The sequence below is a fragment of the Dermochelys coriacea genome, chromosome 5, assembly GCF_009764565.3.
Source record: "Dermochelys coriacea isolate rDerCor1 chromosome 5, rDerCor1.pri.v4, whole genome shotgun sequence".
Lineage (NCBI taxonomy): Eukaryota > Metazoa > Chordata > Testudines > Dermochelyidae > Dermochelys > Dermochelys coriacea.
This window is the reverse complement of record NC_050072.1, coordinates 104,193,710-104,215,656: the sequence shown is the minus strand read 5'-3', so window position 1 is coordinate 104,215,656 and position 21,947 is coordinate 104,193,710. Positions and strand designations below refer to the sequence as shown.

The 21,947-nt window shown below is 44.1% G+C and overlaps 1 protein-coding gene across 3 annotated transcripts in view; it reads right to left on the bottom strand.

Moving 5' to 3' along the window:
* RCL1 (RNA terminal phosphate cyclase like 1) overlaps positions 1-21,569 on the bottom strand; it is a 53,223-nt gene extending 31,654 nt beyond the window's left edge. Inside the window, exons 1-3 of one of the 3 annotated variants that reach the window (XM_038402909.2) lie at positions 21,292-21,569; positions 8,459-8,530; positions 7,029-7,204 (exon numbers count right to left, since the gene is read on the bottom strand). In XM_038402909.2, coding sequence (XP_038258837.1) covers positions 7,029-7,204; positions 8,459-8,530; positions 21,292-21,427 — 384 coding nt within the window. In that variant the 5' untranslated portion in view covers positions 21,428-21,569. Of the gene's footprint in view, positions 1-7,028; positions 7,205-8,458; positions 8,531-10,198; positions 10,276-21,291 lie in introns of those variants that run through there. The other 2 variants (XM_043514742.1, XM_043514743.1) reach the window with 2 other exon arrangements.
* Positions 21,570-21,947: the final 378 nt, after the last annotated feature.

The window sequence follows — 21,947 nt, the reverse complement described above, 5'->3', positions numbered from 1 at the left end:
AAGAAAACAAAATCATTTTAAAAAGCTATTCACTTGCCAAGAAACATTTAAAAAAACATTTTAATGAGACGACAACCAAAATAAACCCTAACAATAGGTGATCCTCCTTCTCCTAGATAGCCATTAGTTAAAACTCTCCTCAACACAGTGTCTATCCCTGTTAACACAGATAGTGCTGGCATGTTGGCAGAGAGTCAGATTGGCTCCTGCGGCAATAGAAACAAAGGAAAACAGGATTTAGAAAACAGAAAAGGACAAAAAGTCAGCAGGGAAAAATTTTGTTTTCAAGAGGGGATTACAAACAGCTGTTGAATTTAAACAGATTATTGGAGAGTTTGCTTTTTAATTGCTCCCCAGCTAGAACCCTGTATAATCAACTTCATGCCAGTGTGAACAACATTTCAATTATAAAGTCCTGGAACCCAAATCTTATAATGTTAGCACTCAAGAGCCGAGATGAGGTTAAGAAATTGTTACAGGTATATATTTTAAAATACAAATAACGTTACATCTGCAGTATGTCAGGATAATCCCAATCTGTTTTCCTCTTCTTGGCATGTTATATTGGTGAGATGCCATCTCCTCCACTTCATAAAGAGAAAAGTTGCCCATCTGAGTCGCATAGGGGTATTTTAAGTGGTCTGTAGCTATACCAACTCTGGATGTGAGTTTGGTAAATCTCACAAGATAAAGGGCAGGCCTGGTTAAACCACCATGAAAAATCCAGAGTATTATAGAGCATGGCCTGGGTGACCCAGGAGAGGAGGTGGCAAGGGAAATTCTGCCATCCCAGTCTCTTCTCTGTGAATACTCCAGCATGGTGTTAGGTGCATGCTGCAGCTAGGGATGCTGTCTTTCTGGCAACATGAAAAGCTAGCAAGAGATGTCAAGAGTAACAAGAAGGGTTTCTTCAGGTATGTTGGCAACAAGAAGAAAGCCAAGGAAAGTGTGGGCCCCTTACTGAATGAGGGAGGCAAGCTAGTGACAGAGGATGTGGAAAAAGCTAATGTACTCAATGCTTTTTTTGCCTCTGTTTTCACTAACAAGGTCAGCTCCCAGACTGCTGTGCTGGGCAACACAAAATGGGGAAGAGATGGCCAGCCCTCTGTAGAGATAGAGGTGGTTAGGGACTATTTAGAAAAGCTGGACGTGCACAAGTCCATGGGGCCGGACGAATTGCATCCGAGAGTGCTGAAGGAATTGGCGGCTGTGATTGCAGAGCCCTTGGCCATTATCTTTGAAAACTCGTGGCGAACGGGGGAAGTCCCGGATGACTGGAAAAAGGCTAATGTAGTGCCCATCTTTAAAAAAGGGAAGAAGGAGGATCCTGGGAACTACAGGCCGGTCAGCCTCACCTCAGTCCCTGGAAAAATCATGGAGCAGGTCCTCAAAGAATCAATCCTGAAGCACTTAGAGGAGAGGAAAGTGATCAGGAACAGTCAGCATGGATTCACCAAGGGAAGGTCATGCCTGACTAATCTAATCGCCTTTTATGATGAGATTACTGGTTCTGTGGATGAAGGGAAAGCAGTGGATGTATTGTTTCTTGACTTTAGCAAAGCTTTTGACACGGTCTCCCACAGCATTCTTGTCAGCAAGTTAAGGAAGTATGGGCTGGATGAATGCACTATAAGGTGGGTAGAAAGCTGGCTAGATTGTCGGGCTCAACGGGTAGTGATCAATGGCTCCATGTCTAGTTGGCAGCCGGTGTCAAGTGGAGTGCCCCAGGGGTCGGTCCTGGGGCCCGTTTTGTTCAATATCTTCATAAATGATCTGGAGGATGGTGTGGATTGCACTCTCAGCAAATTTGCGGATGATACTAAACTGGGAGGAGTGGTAGATACGCTGGAGGGGAGGGATAGGATACAGAAGGACCTAGACAAATTGGAGGATTGGGCCAAAAGAAATCTAATGAGGTTCAATAAGGATAAATGCAGGGTCCTGCACTTAGGATGGAAGAATCCAATGCACCGCTACAGACTAGGGACCGAATGGCTCGGCAGCAGTTCTGCGGAAAAGGACCTAGGGGTGACAGTGGACGAGAAGCTGGATATGAGTCAGCAGTGTGCCCTTGTTGCCAAGAAGGCCAATGGCATTTTGGGTTGTATAAGTAGGGGCATAGCGAGCAGATCGAGGGACGTGATCGTTCCCCTCTATTCGACACTGGTGAGGCCTCATCTGGAGTACTGTGTCCAGTTTTGGGCCCCACACTACAGGAAGGATGTGGATAAATTGGAAAGAGTACAACGAAGGGCAACGAAAATGATTAGGGGTCTAGAGCACATGACTTATGAGGAGAGGCTGAGGGAGCTGGGATTGTTTAGTCTGCAGAAGAGAAGAATGAGGGGGGATTTGATAGCTGCTTTCAACTACCTGAAAGGGGGTTTCAAAGAGGATGGCTCTAGACTGTTCTCAATGGTAGCAGATGACAGAACGAGGAGTAATGGTCTCAAGTTGCAATGGGGGAGGTTTAGATTGGATATTAGGAAAAACTTTTTCACTAAGAGGGTGGTGAAACACTGGAATGCGTTACCTAGGGAGGTGGTAGAATCTCCTTCCTTAGAGGTTTTTAAGGTCAGGCTTGACAAAGCCCTGGCTAGGATGATTTAACTGGGACTTGGTCCTGCTTTGAGCAGGGGGTTGGACTAGATGACCTTCTGGGGTCCCTTCCAACCCTGATATTCTATGATTCTATGATTCTATGTAAAACTGAAGTAAAACTCTCAGTCACTGAAGTCATGTCACTTGCAACAGTGGGGGCGTCAATATCTGGGTTCAGCATCCATCCAGTCTGGAACATTTTCCCTAAAGTTCAAGTGGCTTCAGTATCTTCCACTTCCTGCCTGCTGCTAAACAGCAGTTTGTTTCACCCCAATGGGTATGTGTGCATGCACAGTCAGAAAGATGCTTTTGCATCCCAGGCACCATGGGCCACATCCACAGCCCAGGGGAGTCTTTCTACAAGTCCTCCACTTATGAAAGATATCACCTCTCCTCCCATCTCCTCCACTAGTAGCACCTTCCCTGGCAGGAGGAGGGGTTTCTACTGTACCCTTTCTCCCCTTGCTTAGGGAAACTTATTGGACAGGGTGAGGTCTTTGGCCCTCCCTTGGAGGGGGATAAGAAGTCAGGCATTTGCTGCTCCCCTTCCTAGGACAAGGAAAAAGCCAGCTAGAGCTCAGCAAGAGGCTGCAGCTAAAGTCAACCATGGAAGGCAACTGAAAGGTATCAAGAGCAGGAATGCTCCAGGCCTGGCCTGGGCCAACCAATGTGAAAATAGCAAGGGGTGGGGAGGGAAGAAGCCTGGCCCAGGAGAGATGAACCAGACGAGCAATCTTCATTCTCCTTGTTCACCAGTCCAGTTTAGAGAGCTGGAGGAATCAGCAGGTTCTGTTGCAGCTACTCCAACCCACTTGCTCTGCAGCTGACCTGAGGCAGAATGAGTGGGGTTTTCCCTACAGGCCCGACAGTGCAACAGCAGCAACTACCCTTGCCACAACAGTGACCTTTGGTTAACATTTTAAAGTTTTCTTCACAGCTGTAAAGGCTGGGGTCAAGGAGTTTGGGGGGTTGCTTTTCACAATGAAAGCTTAGATTCTGCAGGTGAGGATGAGATTGGTTATACCCACTTGGGGAAGCTTCCCACTCAGCTCAGGCCAGCCAACCCTAGCGTAAAGATGTTACATCACAAAAACCGATAATATCCTATTGACAACTACAAAGGAAAAAGCTTCCTCAATACACAGAGGCTGCTCTCTTTCTTTTCCACATATTAAACTGTGATGGAGAGATTCTCTTCTCATGCTAATTACAGTGGGGAAAAGCATTTTTAAAGCAAATTTTAAACTATCCATAATATGTTAAAGTTAATTTGCTCTTTTTAATAAACAGACTGGGTCTTGGAGCCAGATATCCAGATGGATAAACTAGAACACCATTTTTTGGACAAATTGCTGTAGCTTTTCCACACACAGCTCCAGGGCACCATCTGCTTCTAAAATAATCAAAAACCAAGTCCATTTAAGACTAAAACTATATTTACCCACAAGGACCTCTATTCAGGACAGCATTGAAGCACGTGTTTAAGACCTAGTCTACACACACAATTGCATTGGTGTGACAAGAGGTGTATTGTTAAATCATTTCAGTTAAACAAGTGAAAAACCTTGCATAGACACTCTTAAACCTGGCTTATGCCAGTAAGTTGACCAATGCAACAGTGTCCATGCAGGGGGTTTGCATGGGTGTAACTAGCATTTGGATTTTTAGACCAACTTTAGTTGGACTGGTGCAACATCTACATACAGACAAGGCCTAAGTCCCATCTCAACAAGGATGTGTTTTCCTGAATCAAGCCTAAATGTTTAGATGCATGTCAAAGCTTACTTGACAACAGCATTCAAGTTGGGGTGCTTTTGCCCACTGAATTTTACAGGGAAGATTTTCTCCATCACCATTAAAGAGAGGCAATTTAAAATAAAATGGCCTTTGATTTTTTTTTAAACATTATTAGTTCAATGAATATGTAAAATAGCAGTAAACGAATGATGAGAGAAAAACATTTCTTTTTTCAATTTCATTCCATGCCATTTGACAGCCCTTTGTGTATAACTAGTAACGCTCTTTGGAAATTCTATGATAGAACGTTTTTTCCGTCCAAGAATGCCAAATTGTCAAAATTAAAACGTTTTGTGGAGACTGTGAGATTCTGCCAAAGTTACAATGTTCCAGGTTTCCTGGCAACTCACCCGCCTGGCAGCCTTCCATGCTCTTGGCTCTTCAGCCGCAAATCTGATATGCTGACAGGGAGCCAGGAAGAACTGGCTCCCAAAGACCACAGCTCCTCGGTAGACTGGGTTTGCCAGGGTCTGTGGCAGCCCGCCAAGTGGACTGTCTCAGACCAGGTACTCCAATCTCCTTCACAGAGAAGTTCAATTTTTTATTTTCCATTCCAAATGGGATTTTTAAAAAAAAAATTAAAATCCTCTATGAAATGGAATTACCTTTCTCTACACAACTCTAATACCCAGTTTCCATTTCCCCTCCCATTTGTGTGGATGCTTACAAAGGAGTAAGAAAAAGAAAACATTTTTTTAAAATAACAAGAAAATGTAGTTGTAAACCATAAATACTGGCTGGGGGACTGAAAGGCCAATCTAACATATGCAACTGTACATGGTGCATTTTTAAACTGGTTAGATTTCCAACTGAAAGCATCCCTTTAATCTAATCACAGGATGGATGGCAGTCTCCAACGTACATCTGAAAGAAAACACCAGTTCTCTAACAGCCAATAGCTTTTAAATAGACATTACCTCAGCATTTTCACCCATATGTTTTCCTCATCCCTCTTCCGTAATAAGACTACCGTTTTTAGATTGAGCACTGAACTGTCACTAACACAATTCATGGCAACTGTGGCTAAGTTCAAAGAGACATTTGAACTTGTGTTCTTATTAGCTTCTTTCTGAACAATCAGGCCATTTCCTCTCTGCAAGCTGGCTTGTAACTGTACAGCAGCTGAGTAAATTATGTACAGCGCTTTTGCTACTGTAACTGAATTAGTGTTGCATAACCTTTGTTTCAAACGAACTGTGGGCTTCATTTTAGCATCAGTATAATTCTGCACAATGCAAACAATAAGAAGCATTCCTACTTCACAGAAACAGCCCCTCAAAACTTCATATACAATTTCCTCTTTTCATAGTACTCTGGAGAATCAACCTCTCTCATTTTTATGATTAGGAAAAGCAAACTTGGTGGGAGGGACAAATGGCAGAGCCAAATTTGAAGCCTAGAAGGATTGCCCAGGAAAGGATGAGAAGCAGCAGAGAACTGAAGTCAGAAACTGGGTTAGAAGCTAGCGATGGGACCAGGATGCGGGGGTAGGGGGATATGTAAAGAGGGGTTGAAATGGAAAGTGCCATAACTGAAATAATCTGAAGGGAGCCATACGGGCAGAAACATTCATAGATATTTTGGCATTAGATGTTCTGTAAACAGCCGTTCCGTCTACCTTGCTTTGATTCTTCCATCTTTCACTTTCTTTTTTTTGCCTTTTGCTGTATTTTGGTCTCTGTCTTTCAGTAGTCTTTTCCTTCATTTTAAGTTTGTCTGCAGTGTTACCTCATCACCCATCAACCCTTATTTCTCTGCGTTGTATTCTCCCTTCTTCCTCATCTTGTCACGTTCCCCTGCTCGTGTCTGTTCTACTTCCCTTTGTTACAGTATTCTTTCTCTTTTGGTTTCTCCTTGCATTTCTTTCTAAATCAACAGAAGTTAAGCACTGAGGCACTTATGATAATCTCACTTGGGGCCTAACTGCATATTTAAAATCTGGCCCTATGATCTTGTCACAGGGGGCACGCATAACCCCATACTCAGCGCAGGCCTAAAAGTCTGACTGCCAGAAACCAGGAGGTGAAAACAAGGGCGGATCTCTCCAGCTGCCCTGTTCTGTACACTCCCCCTGAAGTTCTGGTTCTGGCCACTGTGGGACACACGATACCAGGCAAGACCATGGTCTCAGCCAGTATGGCAGCTCTTGTGTTCTTATGGTCTTGGAAAGAACTGTTGAGCCCAGCAAGGGGCTGAAAGAACTGTGGAGTGGGGGGAAAGACTTATTTTGATTTACGCTAATATCTGAACTATGATGTTGCTTAAATACACCAGACCCCTAAAAACCAGGGATAGTTCACTTGTAACTGGCTGGGTGTAGTTTTTGAGAAGCTCCCAGAAGGGAAAACTAGGGCAGGGTGTGACGCTGGATCAGTAAGACTCTGGTACAGATCTAAAAAATCTCTTACGCGTCTAGCTTCTCTGATCCTGATTTTATTTTGTCTAAATGCTGAAGGAGCATACACTGACCGACACGTGGTGTTTACTTCCTGATTAACCTGATGGCTCCCAAGACATAACGTAGCACAGAGCATGGTGAATCCTACTTAAAAATACAGGGGGGTTTTTTGTCGATGGGGAGGGAAGAAGAAAAGAGTTGTCAGGGCACTTAATGAAGTTTTGTTACTTACTGAAGGGTCTACTTGATCGTTTGTTACTCCTCTTAGGACGATTCTTAATGGATGTTTCATGAAAGGTGCCAAGCAGAGCAGACTTTCCAAATAATAGCCAATACTACGGTGGGGGCTGCAGTCATGTTCCAACACCCCCCCGGACAGAAGGCCAGGCTGATAATATAGGGTAGTACCTTTAGAGAGTGAAGAAAAACAAGTGTCATTACCACACTAGAAACTAAGGAAGTGTAACGCTCTGATATACAATGATGTCCACAGTGGGTCAATTCCTGGACAGAGAGAAATTTACAACAGGGGCAGGCAGCACTTCCAATGCACTACTCCCAACCCCACTTACCTCAGCAACTCACTCTGCAGCTCCAGGCACTCCAGGACGGAGGAATAAGAGGGCCAGGTTTTAACATCGTGTATCTGTTTTACCCATAAACCAAGGGATCTATCCGTTACCATCATCAAGACCAATGAACACTACACTAGCAACTTTCACCTTCCAAGACAGCTGAGTTATTACTGGCCCAGTGGGACAGGGCAATCTCAGCATGCAGTTCATGCTGGTAGGTCAGCTGTCTTACTGATTCTGTGCAGGCCTGATTCCGTGCAAGCATAGTTCACGCTGAAGTCATGGGAACTAATATGGTAAGACTGACCCAGAGGAGGTATATTCTAGAAGTCGCCCCTGCAAAAGCAAGAAGAGGGCAAGGAATCCTTTATATGAGACATAAAACGAAAAGAGTGATGCTTGTGTCTCCTTTGCACCATACTGGGCATAAAGTCAGTACTAACTCAGGGCTTCTCTCCATTAGAGATTTCTGTACCTGTGCACATGCATCAATGCAGATGCCCTACGCTGATGTTAAATGGGGCTTACACTGTACAACTTACATCAGTTTTTCTATACTGGGGGAGGAAGAGGAAACTGCACTGGAGCCTTTATTTTTATTTAAAGTTAATTTTAGTGATGTTATTTTACACCACTGAGGGTTCACCTTGGGAGGCTACAGTCTTGAGTTCAACAGAGTCATCTCATCTCAACTAAAATAACTGGAAATAGCACCCAATGCAGCAATTCCTAATGCAGGCAAACCCATCAGAAGGGCCACCACCAGCTAGTGAATCATTGCCATTAATTCAAGTTGTGATACAAACCAAGAATTCCCCTCCCAGAAAATTCCAAGTTATGACTGATTCATATTTCTCTGAGCCACAGCATTATAGCTGAAAGCAAACTTAATGGAACGTGAATCACTGTTTTAGAACTTCCTGGCTTTGACTCATTCTGATTCATCTCAGAGCATTTGTGTATTTAACACTTGGTCCTCTGGAAACAGATCACCATCTAACCTGTCTACCTCCAGCAAAGAGGTCCCTTCTCCCAGCTCCAAGTGACATACCATGGAAGAAAGGAACAGAAAAGGAGAGATAGTTACCTGTTTGGTTTATCTCAATCCTAGAGCCATTGGTCACTTTGTCAATCAGTCGTATAAAACTTGCTTCAAAATCTGTTGGGGTGGAAAAAGGGTTGATTTTAAATTATTTTCTTTAGGAAGTTATTCCTGGAAAAGTATTCAGCATTCACGAGACATGTCGATAAAGCTCTCTTTCCTCTCAATACCCCTGGGAGGATGAAGATAGACAGCTGGCTACTATTACTCCCAATTTTAGATACGGGGAAATAGAGGCACAGAAAGGTTGAGCGACTTGCCCAAGGACATGGAGGAAGTCAACATCAGGGTTGGGACTACAACTCAAGAGTTCATTGTTACTTGGAGTTAGGGACCTCCTCTCTCTTTCTGCATATGGATACTGGTAAGAGAAATATTCCTAATAGGTTTATCAAATGGGATGTTCTCCAGAAATGGCATAATTCTGAATTTACACAAAACCGCCAATGAACCCTCTTTCATTAAGACTCCATGAAAAAAACATGACTGAAGACACTGGAAAATGCTTAGAGCAAAACAAAAGAGTACACGTGTCCATGTGAGAGAGTGGGAAAGGGGAGTCCATGCAGCTGAGCTGAGCTTGCTGCTTTTTTACACTAATCGTTTCACAGTTACCTTGGCCTCCTCCACTCTTCACCAGTTTGCCGTCTCCCAATTTATAATTTGATTGCAAGCTCTTTGGGACAATGGCCATCTCTGCATTACATGTACAGGTGCAACGTCTAACACTATGGGGCCCTGACAAGGACACATACATGCTACAAGTTAATAACCACCAACAGTTTTTTCCAGTAATTATAAGTTCTCTTTTTAAAGGATTTTTTAAGCCTTTTGTTACAGACTTCAAAATGCAAAGTGCTGCTGCTAAAGAGCTGTTAAATAGACACCATCAAAAATCCTGGCTGGAAAGTTTTTATCTGCTGTTTCTACAAACAACACCTGAAGTGACAATAATAAAGATTAGAGAAAAATATTTATTTTTCCCACCTACTTTCCATTTGTTTACTCTGCATTACAGCACTTTGCACAGACTTAGTTGCTCAATTTCCCAGTTGTGCACTCTCTTAAACAGAAACAAGGAGGAAAGAAGAGTTTTGTTTTGTTTTTTTAAAGTGAATATAGCCAATCCATCCCATATGAAGGGAAACTCAGGAACAAGTGTAGAACCTGAAACTATGTTGAAAACTTAAAATCCAGTCAGTTTTAAAAAGTAAAACCATCCTCTTAATTGTGAGCAGGCTGTACAACTCTAGCTAATATGTCATTAAATTAATATAGCTCCTTTTTAAACTGTGACCATGTTTTGCTTTTTACTGAATTACTTAATCTACTGATCGAAGTGGTTGCATAAACCATTAACTATTTGCCACAACTACTGTCCCAATTATTCACTATAATTAATCAATATTTACATGCTGTAGATAGTTGCTATCACATGTTTTTGGTTCCATTCTCAGCTTTGATGACTCTTACACTCACAAAGCTTTCAAGATGGCACTGTGGTGATTTCCAGGGTGAATGTGTGTTTATGGGAATATTTACAATCTTTTCTGAGAACAGCCTTGCAGACAAGATTTCACTTGCACAAATATTCAGTCATGAAAATCAAATAAAAGGGATTGCAAATACCAACGCAAATTCTTTGTTTTTCATTTGAAAACTTTTCGTGCATTAATCACAATTCAAGTATTAATCCACCGTGGCCAAAAATAAATAAATACATACCGTATCTTGTTAAAAGGAGTGGCGAAAGCTACATCGGAGGACCGGGGACCCCTGGGGGGGCTGTGAGCAGGTTTCAGGGGGTCCGCCAAGCAGGGCTGGCATTAGACTAGCTGGGGCCCAGGGCAGAAAGCCGAAGCCCCACCTCATGGGACTGAAGCCTGGGGCCCAGAGGCCAAGGACTGAAGCTGAAGCAACTCAATGACAGGTTTCAGAGCAGCAGCCGTGTTAGTCTGTATCTGCAAAAAGAACAGGGGGACTTGTGGCACCTTAGAGACTAACACATTTATTTGAGCATAAGCTTTATCAGATGCATGCAGTGGAAAATACAATGGGGAGATTTTATATACACAGACAACTTGAAACAATGGGTGTTACCATACACACTGTCTCCTGCTGGTAACAGCTCACCTTACCTGATCGCTCTCGTTACAGTGTGTATGGTAACACCCATTGTTTCATGTTCTCTGTGTGTGTGTATAAATCTTCCCACTGTATTTTCCACTGAATGCCAATGAATTCCAATGAAGTCGGCTGTAGCTCACGAAAGCTTATGCTCAGATAAATTTGTTAGTCTCTAAGGTGCCACAACTACTCCTGTTCTCTAAGCAACTTAGCTTCATAGGGCCCCCTGTGGCGTGAGGCCCCAGGCAGCTGTCCCTGCTTGCTACCCCTTATGCTGGTCCTGGCTTTTATATGCAGAAAAACAGTTGTGGCACAAGTGGGCCAGGGAGTTTTTATAGCATAAAAAAAGGTTGAGAACCCCTGCTCTACCTCCTACCAACCATGTGACTGGGGTAATAACATAGTTAAATAGTATCATAGCATTCAACCTGAGTAATAACCTTTGAGAATTTGGTGGTTTTGACAGATACTGTTGGAGCTGGGACATAAGTGGCTGCGTACAGTGGTTGGAGCAGGAATCAAGCCAAGGGTCAGAACCGGTGACAAGGGGCAAGGATCAGGAACAAGACAGGATGTCAGGCAAGACCAATGTAGCAACCAGGTAGAGCCCAGTTATGCCAACAACTTCCTGAGCCTCTTTCATAGATTCATAGATACTAAGGTCAGAAGGGACCATTCTGATCATCTAGACCGACCTCCTGCACAGCGCAGACCACAGAATGTCACCCACCCACTCCTATGAAAAACCACACCCATGTCTGAGCTATTGAAGTCCTTAAATCATGGTTCAAAACTTCAAGGACCAGAGAAGCCTCCCTCCAGTCAACCATGCCCCATGCTACAGAGGAAGGCAAAAAAACCTCCAGGGCCTCTCCAATCTGCCCTGGAGGAAAATTCCTTCCCGACCCCAAATATGGCAATCAGCTAAACCCTGAGCACATGGGCAAGATTCACCAGCCAGATACCCAGGAAAGAATTTTCTATAGTAAATCAGATCCCATCCATCTAATATCCCATCTCAGGGGATTTGGCCTATTTACCCTGAATATTTAAAGATCAATTACTTACCAAAATCCCATTATCCCATCATACCATCTCCTCCATAAATTTATCAAGTAGAATCTTAAAACCAGATAGATCTTTTGCCCCCACTGCTTCCCTTGGAAGGTTATTCCAAAACTTCACTCCTCTGATGGTTAAAAACCTTCGTCTGATTTCAAGTCTAAACTTCCTGGTGGCCAGTTTATACCCATTTGTTCTTGTGTCCACATTGGTGCTGAGCTTAAATAATTCCTCTCCCTCCCCTATATTTATCCCCCTGGTATATTTATAGAGAGCAATCATATCTCCCCTCAACCTTCTTTTAGTTAGGCTAAACAAGCCAAGCTCCTTAAGTCTCCTTTCATAAGACAAGTTTTCCATTCCTCGGATCATCCTAGTAGCCCTTCTCTGTACCTGCTCCAGTTTGAATTCATCCTTTTTAAACATGGGAGACCAGAACTGCACAAAGTATTCTAGGTGAGGTCTCACCAGTGCCTTGTATAACGGTACTAAAACCTCCTTATCCCTTCTGGAAATGCCTCTCCTGATGCATCCCAAAACCGCATTAGCTTTTTTCACAGCCATATCACATTGGCAGCTCATAGTCATCCTATGATCAACCAATACTCCAAGGTCCTTCTCCTCTTCCGTTACTTCTAATTGATGCGTCCCCAACTTATAACTAAAATTCTTGTTATTAATCCCTAAATGCAAAACCTTACACTTCTCACTATTAAATTTCATCCTATTACTATTACTCCAGTTTACAAGGTCATCCAGATCCTCCTGTATAATATCCCGATCCTTCTCCGAATTGGCAATATCTCCCAGCTTTGTATCATCTGCAAACTTTATTAGCACACTCCCACTTTTTGTGCCAAGGTCAGTAATAAAAAGATTAAACAAGATTGGTCCCAAAACCGATCCCTGAGGAACTCCACTGGTAACCTCCCTCCAACCTGACAGGTTTCAGAGTAGCAGCCGTGTTAGTCTGTATTCGCAAAAAGAAAAGGAGTACTTGTGGCACCTTAGAGACTAACAAATTTATTAGAGCATAAGCTTTCGTGAGCTACAGCTCACTTCATCGGATGCATTTGGTGGAAAAAACAGAGGAGAGATTTATATACACACACACAGAGAACATGAAACAATGGGTTTATCATACACACTGTAAGGAGAGTGATCACTTAAGATAAGCCATCACCAACAGCAGGGGGGGGAAGGAGGAAAACCTTTCATGGTGACAAGCAGGTAGGCTAATTCCAGCAGTTAACAAGAATATCAGAGGAACAGTGGGGGGTGGGGTGGGAGGGAGAAATACCATGGGGAAATAGTTTTACTTTGTGTAATGACTCATCCATTCCCAGTCTCTATTCAAGCCTAAGTTAATTGTATCCAGTTTGCAAATTAATTCCAATTCAGCAGTCTCTCGTTGGAGTCTGTTTTTGAAGCTTTTTTGTTGAAGGATAGCCACTCTTAGGTCTGTGATCGAGTGACCAGAGAGATTGAAGTGTTCTCCAACTGGTTTTTGAATGTTATAATTCTTGACATCTGACAAATCAGACGTCAAGAATTATAACATTCAAAAACCAGTTGGAGAACACTTCAATCTCTCTGGTCACTCGATCACAGACCTAAGAGTGGCTATACTTCAACAAAAAAGCTTCAAAAACAGACTCCAACGAGAGACTGCTGAATTGGAATTAATTTGCAAACTGGATACAATTAACTTAGGCTTGAATAGAGACTGGGAATGGATGAGTCATTACACAAAGTAAAACTATTTCCCCATGGTATTTCTCCCTCCCACCCCACCCCCCACTGTTCCTCTGATATTCTTGTTAACTGCTGGAATTAGCCTACCTGCTTGTCACCATGAAAGGTTTTCCTCCTTCCCCCCCCTGCTGTTGGTGATGGCTTATCTTAAGTGATCACTCTCCTTACAGTGTGTATGATAAACCCATTGTTTCATGTTCTCTGTGTGTGTGTATATAAATCTCTCCTCTGTTTTTTCCACCAAATGCATCCGATGAAGTGAGCTGTAGCTCACGAAAGCTTATGCTCTAATAAATTTGTTAGTCTCTAAGGTGCCACAAGTACTCCTTTTCTTTCTCCAACCTGACAGTTCGCCTTTCAGTAGGACCCATTGCAGTCTCCCCTTTAACCAATTCCGTATCCACCTTTTGATGTTCATATTGATCGCCATCTTCTCCAATTTAACTAATAATTCCCCATGTGGCACGGTATCAAATGCCTTACTGAAATCTAGATAAATTACATCCACTGCATTTCCTTTATCTAAAAAATCTGTTACTTTTTCAAAAAAGGAGATCAGGTTGGTTTGGCACGATCTACCTTTTGTAAAACCATGTTGTATTTTGTCCCATTTACCATTGACTTCAATATCCTTAACTAATTTCTCCTTCAAAATTTTTTCCAGGACCTTGCATACTACAGATGTCAAACTAACTGACCTGTAGTTACCCGGATCACTTTTTTTTCCTTTCTTAAAAATAGGAACTATATTAGCAATTCTCCAATCATTCGGTACTATTCCTGAGTTTACAGATTCATTAAAAATTCTTGCTAATGGGCTTGCAATTTCAGGTGCCAATTCCTTTAATATTCTTGGATGAAGATTATCTGGGCCCCCCCGATTTAGTCCCATTAAGCTGTTTCAGTTTCGCTTCTACCTCTGATACGGTAATATCTACCTCTATATCCTCCTTCCCATTTGTCATGCTACCATTATCCCCAAGATCCTCTTTAGCCTTATTAAAGACTGAGGCAAAGTATTTGTTTAGATATTGGGCCATGCCTAGATTATCTTTAACCTCCGCTCCATCCTCAGTGTTAAGCGGCCCCACTTCTTCCTTCTTAGTTTTCTTCTTATTTATATGGCTATAGAACCTTTTACTATTGGTTTTAATTCCCTTTGCAAGGTCCAACTCTACTCGACTTTTAGCCTCTCTCACTTTATCCCTACATCTTCTGACCTCAATTAGGTAGCTTTCCTTGATGATCCCTCCCATCTTCCACTCCCTGTATGCTTTCTGCTTCTTCATAATCACCTCTCTAAGATGCTTGCTCATCCAGCTTGGTCTACAACTCCTTCCTATGAATTTTTTCCCCTTTCTTGGGATACAGCCTTCCGATAGCTTCTGCAGTTTTGATTTAAAGTAATCCCAGGCCTCCTCTACCTTTAGATCCATAAGTTCTTTAGTCCAATCCACTTCCCTAACTAATTTCCTTAATTTTTGAAAGTCAGCCCTTTTGAAATCAAAAACCCTAGTTGCAGATTTATTTTTGTTAATCCTTCCATTTAGTTTGAACTGAATTAGCTCATGATCACTTGAGCCAAGATTGTCCCCTACAACCATTTCTTCTATGAGGACCTCGCTACTCACCAAAATTAAATCTAAAATGGCATCCCCTCTAGTCGGTTCAGCAACTACTTGATGAAGGAATCTATCAGCTATCGCATCTAGGAAAATCTGAGCCCTATTATTATTACTAGCACTGGTCCTCCAGTCTATATCTGGGAAGTTAAAGTCTCCCATGATCACGCAGTTTCCATTAGTATTTACTTGATTAAAGATATTAAAAAGGGCTCTATCCATATCCAAATTAGATCCCGGAGGTCTATAGCACACCCCAAGCACTATCGTAGGAGAGGCTTTACTAGTTTTCTTCCCCAATGTAATTTTTGCCCAGACGGACTCTGTCTTATCCATTGCATCGCTTCTTATTTCTTTACATTCTACCTCATCATTGATATACAGTGCTACTCCAACCCCTTTACCTTTGTTTCTGTCTTTCCTAAACAGCACAAACCCTTCAATACCTGTAGTCCAGTCATGACTACTATTCCACCATGTTTCTGTTATCCCTATAATATCTGGTTTCACTTCCTGCACCAGTAGCTCTAGTTCCTCCATTTTGTTACCTAGACTCCTCGCATTGGTGTACAAACATCTTAATTTTTGCTGTTTGGACTTGCTCACATTTTGTACCCTATTAGGCACAGTCATTCTACAGCCAGTATAACCTATTAGACTAGTATCCACACCGCCCTCGCTCCTTATATACATTCTCCTACCCACGGCTGTATCCATTCTTACTTCATCTTCTTCCCTCTCAATGCTAAAATCTGGCGTGGAGATTTTCTGGACATCTCCCATCCATCTCCCCCCAATTCCTAGTTTAAAGCTCTCTTTATCAGTTGTGCCAGCCTCCATCCTAGAAGTCTATTTCCTTCCCTACTCAGATGAAGTCCATCCCGAGAGAATTGACCTCTGTCCGTGAATGCCTCCCAGTGGCCATACATCCCAAAGCCCTCCTTATAGCACCACTGCCTAAGCCATCTGTTGACAGTCATAATCTTGTCAGACCTTTGTTGCCCTTCTCTAGGAACAGGAAGGATCCCGCTAAAGATCACCTGAGCCTCAATTTCCTTAAGTGTCTTCCCCAGCCTAGCATAGTCTCCCTTGATACTTTCCAGCGAGAATCTGGCTGTATCATTTGTTCCCACATGAAGGATAATTAGGGGATTCTTTCCCGCTCCCTTTAGGATCCTTTTCAACCTCAGGTCTACATCCCGTATCTTAGCACCCGGAAGACAGCACACTCTTCTATTCTCAGGATCAGCTCTAGTTACAGGCCTGTCTATTCTTCTCAATAAAGAGTCCCCGATCACATAGACCTGCCTTTTCCTGGTGACAGTGCTATTCTCCAGTCTCTCCCCTGTTCCCTCTGGCTGCAAGTTCTTTCCATTCCTATTTTCCCTTACAATCCTCTTCAACCCATCCTGTATCCTCCTGGGGCTCATATTTGGTGTAGTCTCCCTTGACTCTTCCCCTTTTTCTATAGGACTAGCCGCTCGTCTCTTCTTCCTTACCCTTCCACCTTCAACAAATACCTGCTGAGCCCCTTCTTCATTTTCCAACTCTGCAAACCTGTTCCTAAGCTCTATTTCTCCTTCACTAGCCCGTCTTTTTCTCTGCCTGGTTCTTTGAGTCACATGTTTCCACTGACCACTTTCCTCATCCAATCTCTCCTCAAAATTCCCCAGCCCTGCTTCCATCTGTGAGTCTGAGCTTTTCCATTCAGATACCTCATATCTTTGCTCCATCATCTGCTCAAACCCCTTCCTAAACTCAACCAGACTTTCCACCTGCATCTCCAAACCTCGGATCTTTTCCTCCATCAGCTCTATCAGACGACATTTCATGCAGAAAAAACTCTTACAGGTTCCCCCCTCCAGGATCATGTACATACCACAGCTTCCACATCCAGTCATCCTCAATGTGTCTTTCACTACAGGAGTCACTCCCACAGCTGCCTTTGTATCTGTCATCGCCTTCCCACCTAAATCCTGTTAATCTGGGAAACACAAGCCACACCAAAAAGACCACACACCCCCCAGCAAAAGCAAACCGCAAACAAGCACCACAATACAAACTCCCCTTGCAAACTCCCACTCAAACTCCCCTGTTTAGAGCTCTGTTTGCTAGCTCCTGTGCCGCTGCAGCTGTCTGTCTGTCTTTGGGTTTAAATAATTAGTCCTCACCAATCATAGCTCACTCAGGACCCAGGAAAGGCCTCCCAGAGGAGCTTCAGATTTCATGATCAATCAGTAGTGAGCTGCTGAGTGGGAGTAGGGAGCCAATAGTTGACCGGGAACTGAATTGATCCAGGTTTAAGACCTGTTGGTCATGACAGGTACAGACTTAACCACCCTGTAGACTGAAGTTTTCTATAGAATCAAACATACTATAGAATCATAGAATATCAGGGTTGGAAGGGACCTCAGGAGGTCATCTAGTCCAAACCCCTGTTCAAAGCAGGACCCATCCCCCAAATGGCCCCCTCAAGGACTGAACTCACAACGTGGCTGTGCAGGCTTCCCCACACAGCTCTGCTCATGTACTTGAACCCTGACACACGAGGAACTGAGTTTCTGGGAGAGGGGGTAGCTTACTCTTGATGAACATTCATTCATTCATTGAACAAGGGTGTTAAATAGCTATGATGATGTCTATTGTAACAACTATGATGGTGATAACTATGATAACAATTAGGATGGTGTCTATTGTAATTTACACCCGGAACTAGACTGAAAAACCCTCCAATAAACTCATTTCTCAGGGACTGCCAATGCAAAGAAATCCTAAAATATTCGACTGGAATTAGATTTTTTTTTTTAAAAAATCATTTCTACAGTGCCATAGATGTACATAGTGCTGTACAAAAACGGAGAGGGGTTCCTGCCCTAACCAGCTCAGAGTTCACTCTTAAAGCTATACACATTGTGGAAAGCTTTTTGAAATCTTTAGTAGATGGATTTATTTCCATTATCTTCACAGCTAGCTGCAGCTATTTGGCCTGAGGGAAGAGGACAGCAAACAGTGAAAGAGGACCAATTAAAATGGTTGAGAACGGGAAGCAGACACACAGCCTGAACAAGCAAGAGGCATGCAGGACTAGGTTCTGGCACCAGCAGTCAATGAGTGGGACCATTTGATCCAGAATCTGAATGGTTCCTGGAGCACCCAGTCCTACTTAGAGGCAAGCCATCCCCAGATCTGGCAATTCTAGCGAGCAAGGTCTGTGTACTGTTTAATCAGGGGGTTAGAATCACCCATGCCACTTCATTCTTGGCATCTTCTCCTTTCCTCTACAGTATCAATTGATCTCTCTGCAGCAGCAAAAGCCACAGAACGGACAGAATGATCTTCCATTGCCTAAAAGGGCAGAGCTAACCAATGGCCCAGAGGAGAGGGCAGTGAGACAGAGTGAACAAGATCACTGGGAGGGGTAACCTGGCTCCAATTTGGTCTATGACTGAAGATGCTTGGAAGATGACAGAGGATTCTGACGGCAATCTGATGAAGTTTGCGTGACCAAAAGGACTAGTTCATTGGAAGAGGGGGACCCATATATCATAAGGGTCAAATGCTACCCCACTGAAGAACATAAAGGCATTTAAATTCATTGCACAATCACAGGGAATTCCCCACTTCAAGGCCATCTATGACAATTCTCATGATAAGGAGAGAGACAAGGAAATGGGGGTCCACTGCATCCCATGGAAGCCCTCTGATTCTTTCCCTCTCCCCTTTTTCTCCTGCTTTGTCACCACACAATGCACAGCACCTCTAAAACATCTCTTAGGGCTTGCTTCACTACAAAATTAAACTGACTTAATTTAGGTGGACCTACAGCCACAGCATTAATTCAACTGGCTGTTGGTATTCACACTACCTTTCTTCTGCCAGTGGTGTGCATCCTCACCAGGAGTGCTTGCACCAATTGAAGTGGGGCTGTCAGCCTGATGTGGGGCTCAATTTCACAGTAGGGAGCCTACCAGCCTTTCTTGTCAATTTCAAAATTCCAGTTGTGAGGCTTTGCTGAGTGAAATTGACAGCCAACAGCCCACCTAAGTAATGCAGTGTCTACAGGGACACTGCCTGGTCATAACTGCATCAACATAAGCACTACATCTTTCGCAGAGGTGGAGTTACGACGTTGGTGTGGCAGGCCACTTATTTTGGCAGAAGCAGCATTCTAGTGTAAACACTGACACAGTTAGATTGAGGTAAACTACCTTAGGTCAACCTAACTCTGTAGTGTAGACCAAGCCTGACTTGGGTCCCTTTTATCTCTTCTGTATCTTTTTTGAGTTAAGGGGACCAGAACTGAACACAGTATTCCAAGTGGCAGCCATCCACTGATTTAGGACAGGACTTTCAAAGAAACCTAAAGGACCTAGATGCTCTAATTCCAGTGAATTTCAGTTGAAGTTGGACATCTCCGTATTTTAGACTCCTACAAAAAATCCCAGCCTTATTCAATAGCAGTTTACTATTTTCTAGATTATTTCCTACCTCATTTTAAATACATCTTAATGCTGGCTGGAGAGGGGCAAGCAGAGGGGGGTGTTTGAACCCTGCTAGATGTTTTCCTTGAACTGTGCACAGCGACACCCTGCTCTCTTAACCCCTGGGGTTAAGAGTTAATTCAGAACTCAGCAATGTATATGGCATCATCACTAACAGGTCCCTGGTCAAAAAAAAGCACTCTCCCTTGGTATGCAAATAACTGCAGTTCAGCTCTAGAAATGACATTGGCAGAAGTCAAAAGGTTTAGATTGATGAGGAAACCTGCTGGCCAAATAATTTACATTGAGCTCTTTCAGATTAACAGATCAGGAAACACTGCAAGATAAGCTGCTGCCAAAAATACAGGGCCAGCTACAAGTGTTCACCCTCTATTCCTGGAGAGAAGTCCAAGAGAAGATGCATAAGATTTAAGGGTCAAATTCCTTATATTTGTACTAAATAGAATCATATTGGGGAATAAGCTTTATATATAAAAATACTGAACACATGATTAAGGGTCTTTAATATTTCACATCATTAGTAAAATGCCTTTGTCCCTTACAAGTAGTCATGATACCTGCATCTATTTCCTGTGACTTACACTGTGTTTCAGTGTAACATAGCCTACTTGCTTGTCACCATGAAAGGTTTTCCTCCTCCCCCCCCCCTCGTGCTGCTGGTGATGGCTCATCTTAAGTGATCACTCTCCTTACAGTGTGTATGATAAAACCCATTGTTTCATGTTCTCTGTGTGTGTATATAAATCTCCCCAGTGTATTTTCCACCGAATGCATCCGATGAAGTGAGCTGTAGCTCACGAAAGCTTATGCTCAAATAAATTTGTTAGTCTCTAAGGTGCCACAAGTACTCCTTTTCTTTTCGCGAATACAGACTAACACGGCTGCTACTCTGAAACCTGTGTTTCAGAGCAGCTGCATCTCAATTCAGCAATTCGTTAAAACATTTCACAAGAGACTAACTGCAGTGCATGGGGCCAGAGAGAGTATATCCATCAATGCCCACCATTACACCGTACCGATAAAGGGACTGGACATATAGCTGGTCCACCCAGACCCACCAGTTCAGAAATGGGCCTGCTTGGCTTGCCAAAGCTTGCTCCAATCAAGCTTTTAGTAGTTTCCTGGACAATCTTATTTCAAACTTTAAAACAATTTTCACTTTGGGATCTGCAATAAACCCTGGGAACATACTCCTGTTATTCACAGGTGTAGCACTAGGAGAGCAGTTCAATTCAAAGAACCTCACTGGCACAGCAAAATATGGCATTGCTGCCAACGCGTTTTCTTTTCTTTTTTTCTACCTACTCTTAGGACTCTGTCAAAGGTAGATATCGTACATCAAGCATGCTCTCGGGAAACGGCTTCAGAGTGTAACTGGGGGCAAGCCCTTTAGGGGAACCAACAACATGGAGTTCAGCTCCTGGTCCAAGAACACCAGGCAAATCCCTGACAGAGTGGTGAGCGACCCATGCTCCCTGTCTGGAGGAAGAAGCCACATCTGCTCCCGCCTCCCAAGCGAGTTATGAACGAAAACAAACCGCACTTCGGATCTAGTGCCTCCTTTAAAAACAACCGCTCCTCCCCCCAACACCGACCCCAGATTCAGATTGTTTCCATCACACAAACCCGTCCCACCCTCCCCCAAATCACTGCCCCGCCCCGCTCCAAGCCCCCCACTCCCCCAAAAAACCCTCCTCTCCCGCCCAACCCCTCTGCACGCCACCCCCAGCCCAGGCAAGCCGCCCGCTACCTCTGAGGCCGGGGTTCTCCTCCTTCGCCCGGATCTTGCGGATTTTCACCGGCCTCCCGCTCAGCGTGGACAGCACCAGCCGCGGCCGCAAAAAGTTGCAGCCCACGTAGCTGAGAGAGTGCGGCTGGCTCGCCATGCTGCCGCCCGGCCGCCCCCTCGGCGCTGCTGCGATCGCGGCGCCGCGGACAGCCCGCGGCAGTGCCCAGCGCGCCCACGTGGTTTGGAAGAGGAAGACGGAACGCGGAGGCACCCGGGTCAAAGGGGAAGGGGGCGGGGCTCAGAGCTGGGCGGGGGCAAGGAGCGGCAGAGCCGGACGCGGGGTAGCAGCCAGAACGGCGAGAGCCGGGCTGGCGCCCGCAACGTCCCCGCAGCCCTGCCAGCCGCAACAGCTGGGTGAGGAACGACAGCAACGGGGCCCGCAGGAACCGGAGCCACAAGCGCCACAGCTGTCGCCGGAACGCGGCGGCGGAAGCGATGCCAACAGTCAGCTTCCTCAGCGGCAATAATCGCAGCCGCAGCGGGGCCGGCGCGCGTAATAACGGAGAACTAGGACTGATTGCCCCAGTATTAGTAATGACCGGTCGCAAAAAGGAAAAGGAGGACTTGGGGCACCTGAGAGACGAACACGTTTATCTGAGCATAAGCTTCCGTGAGCG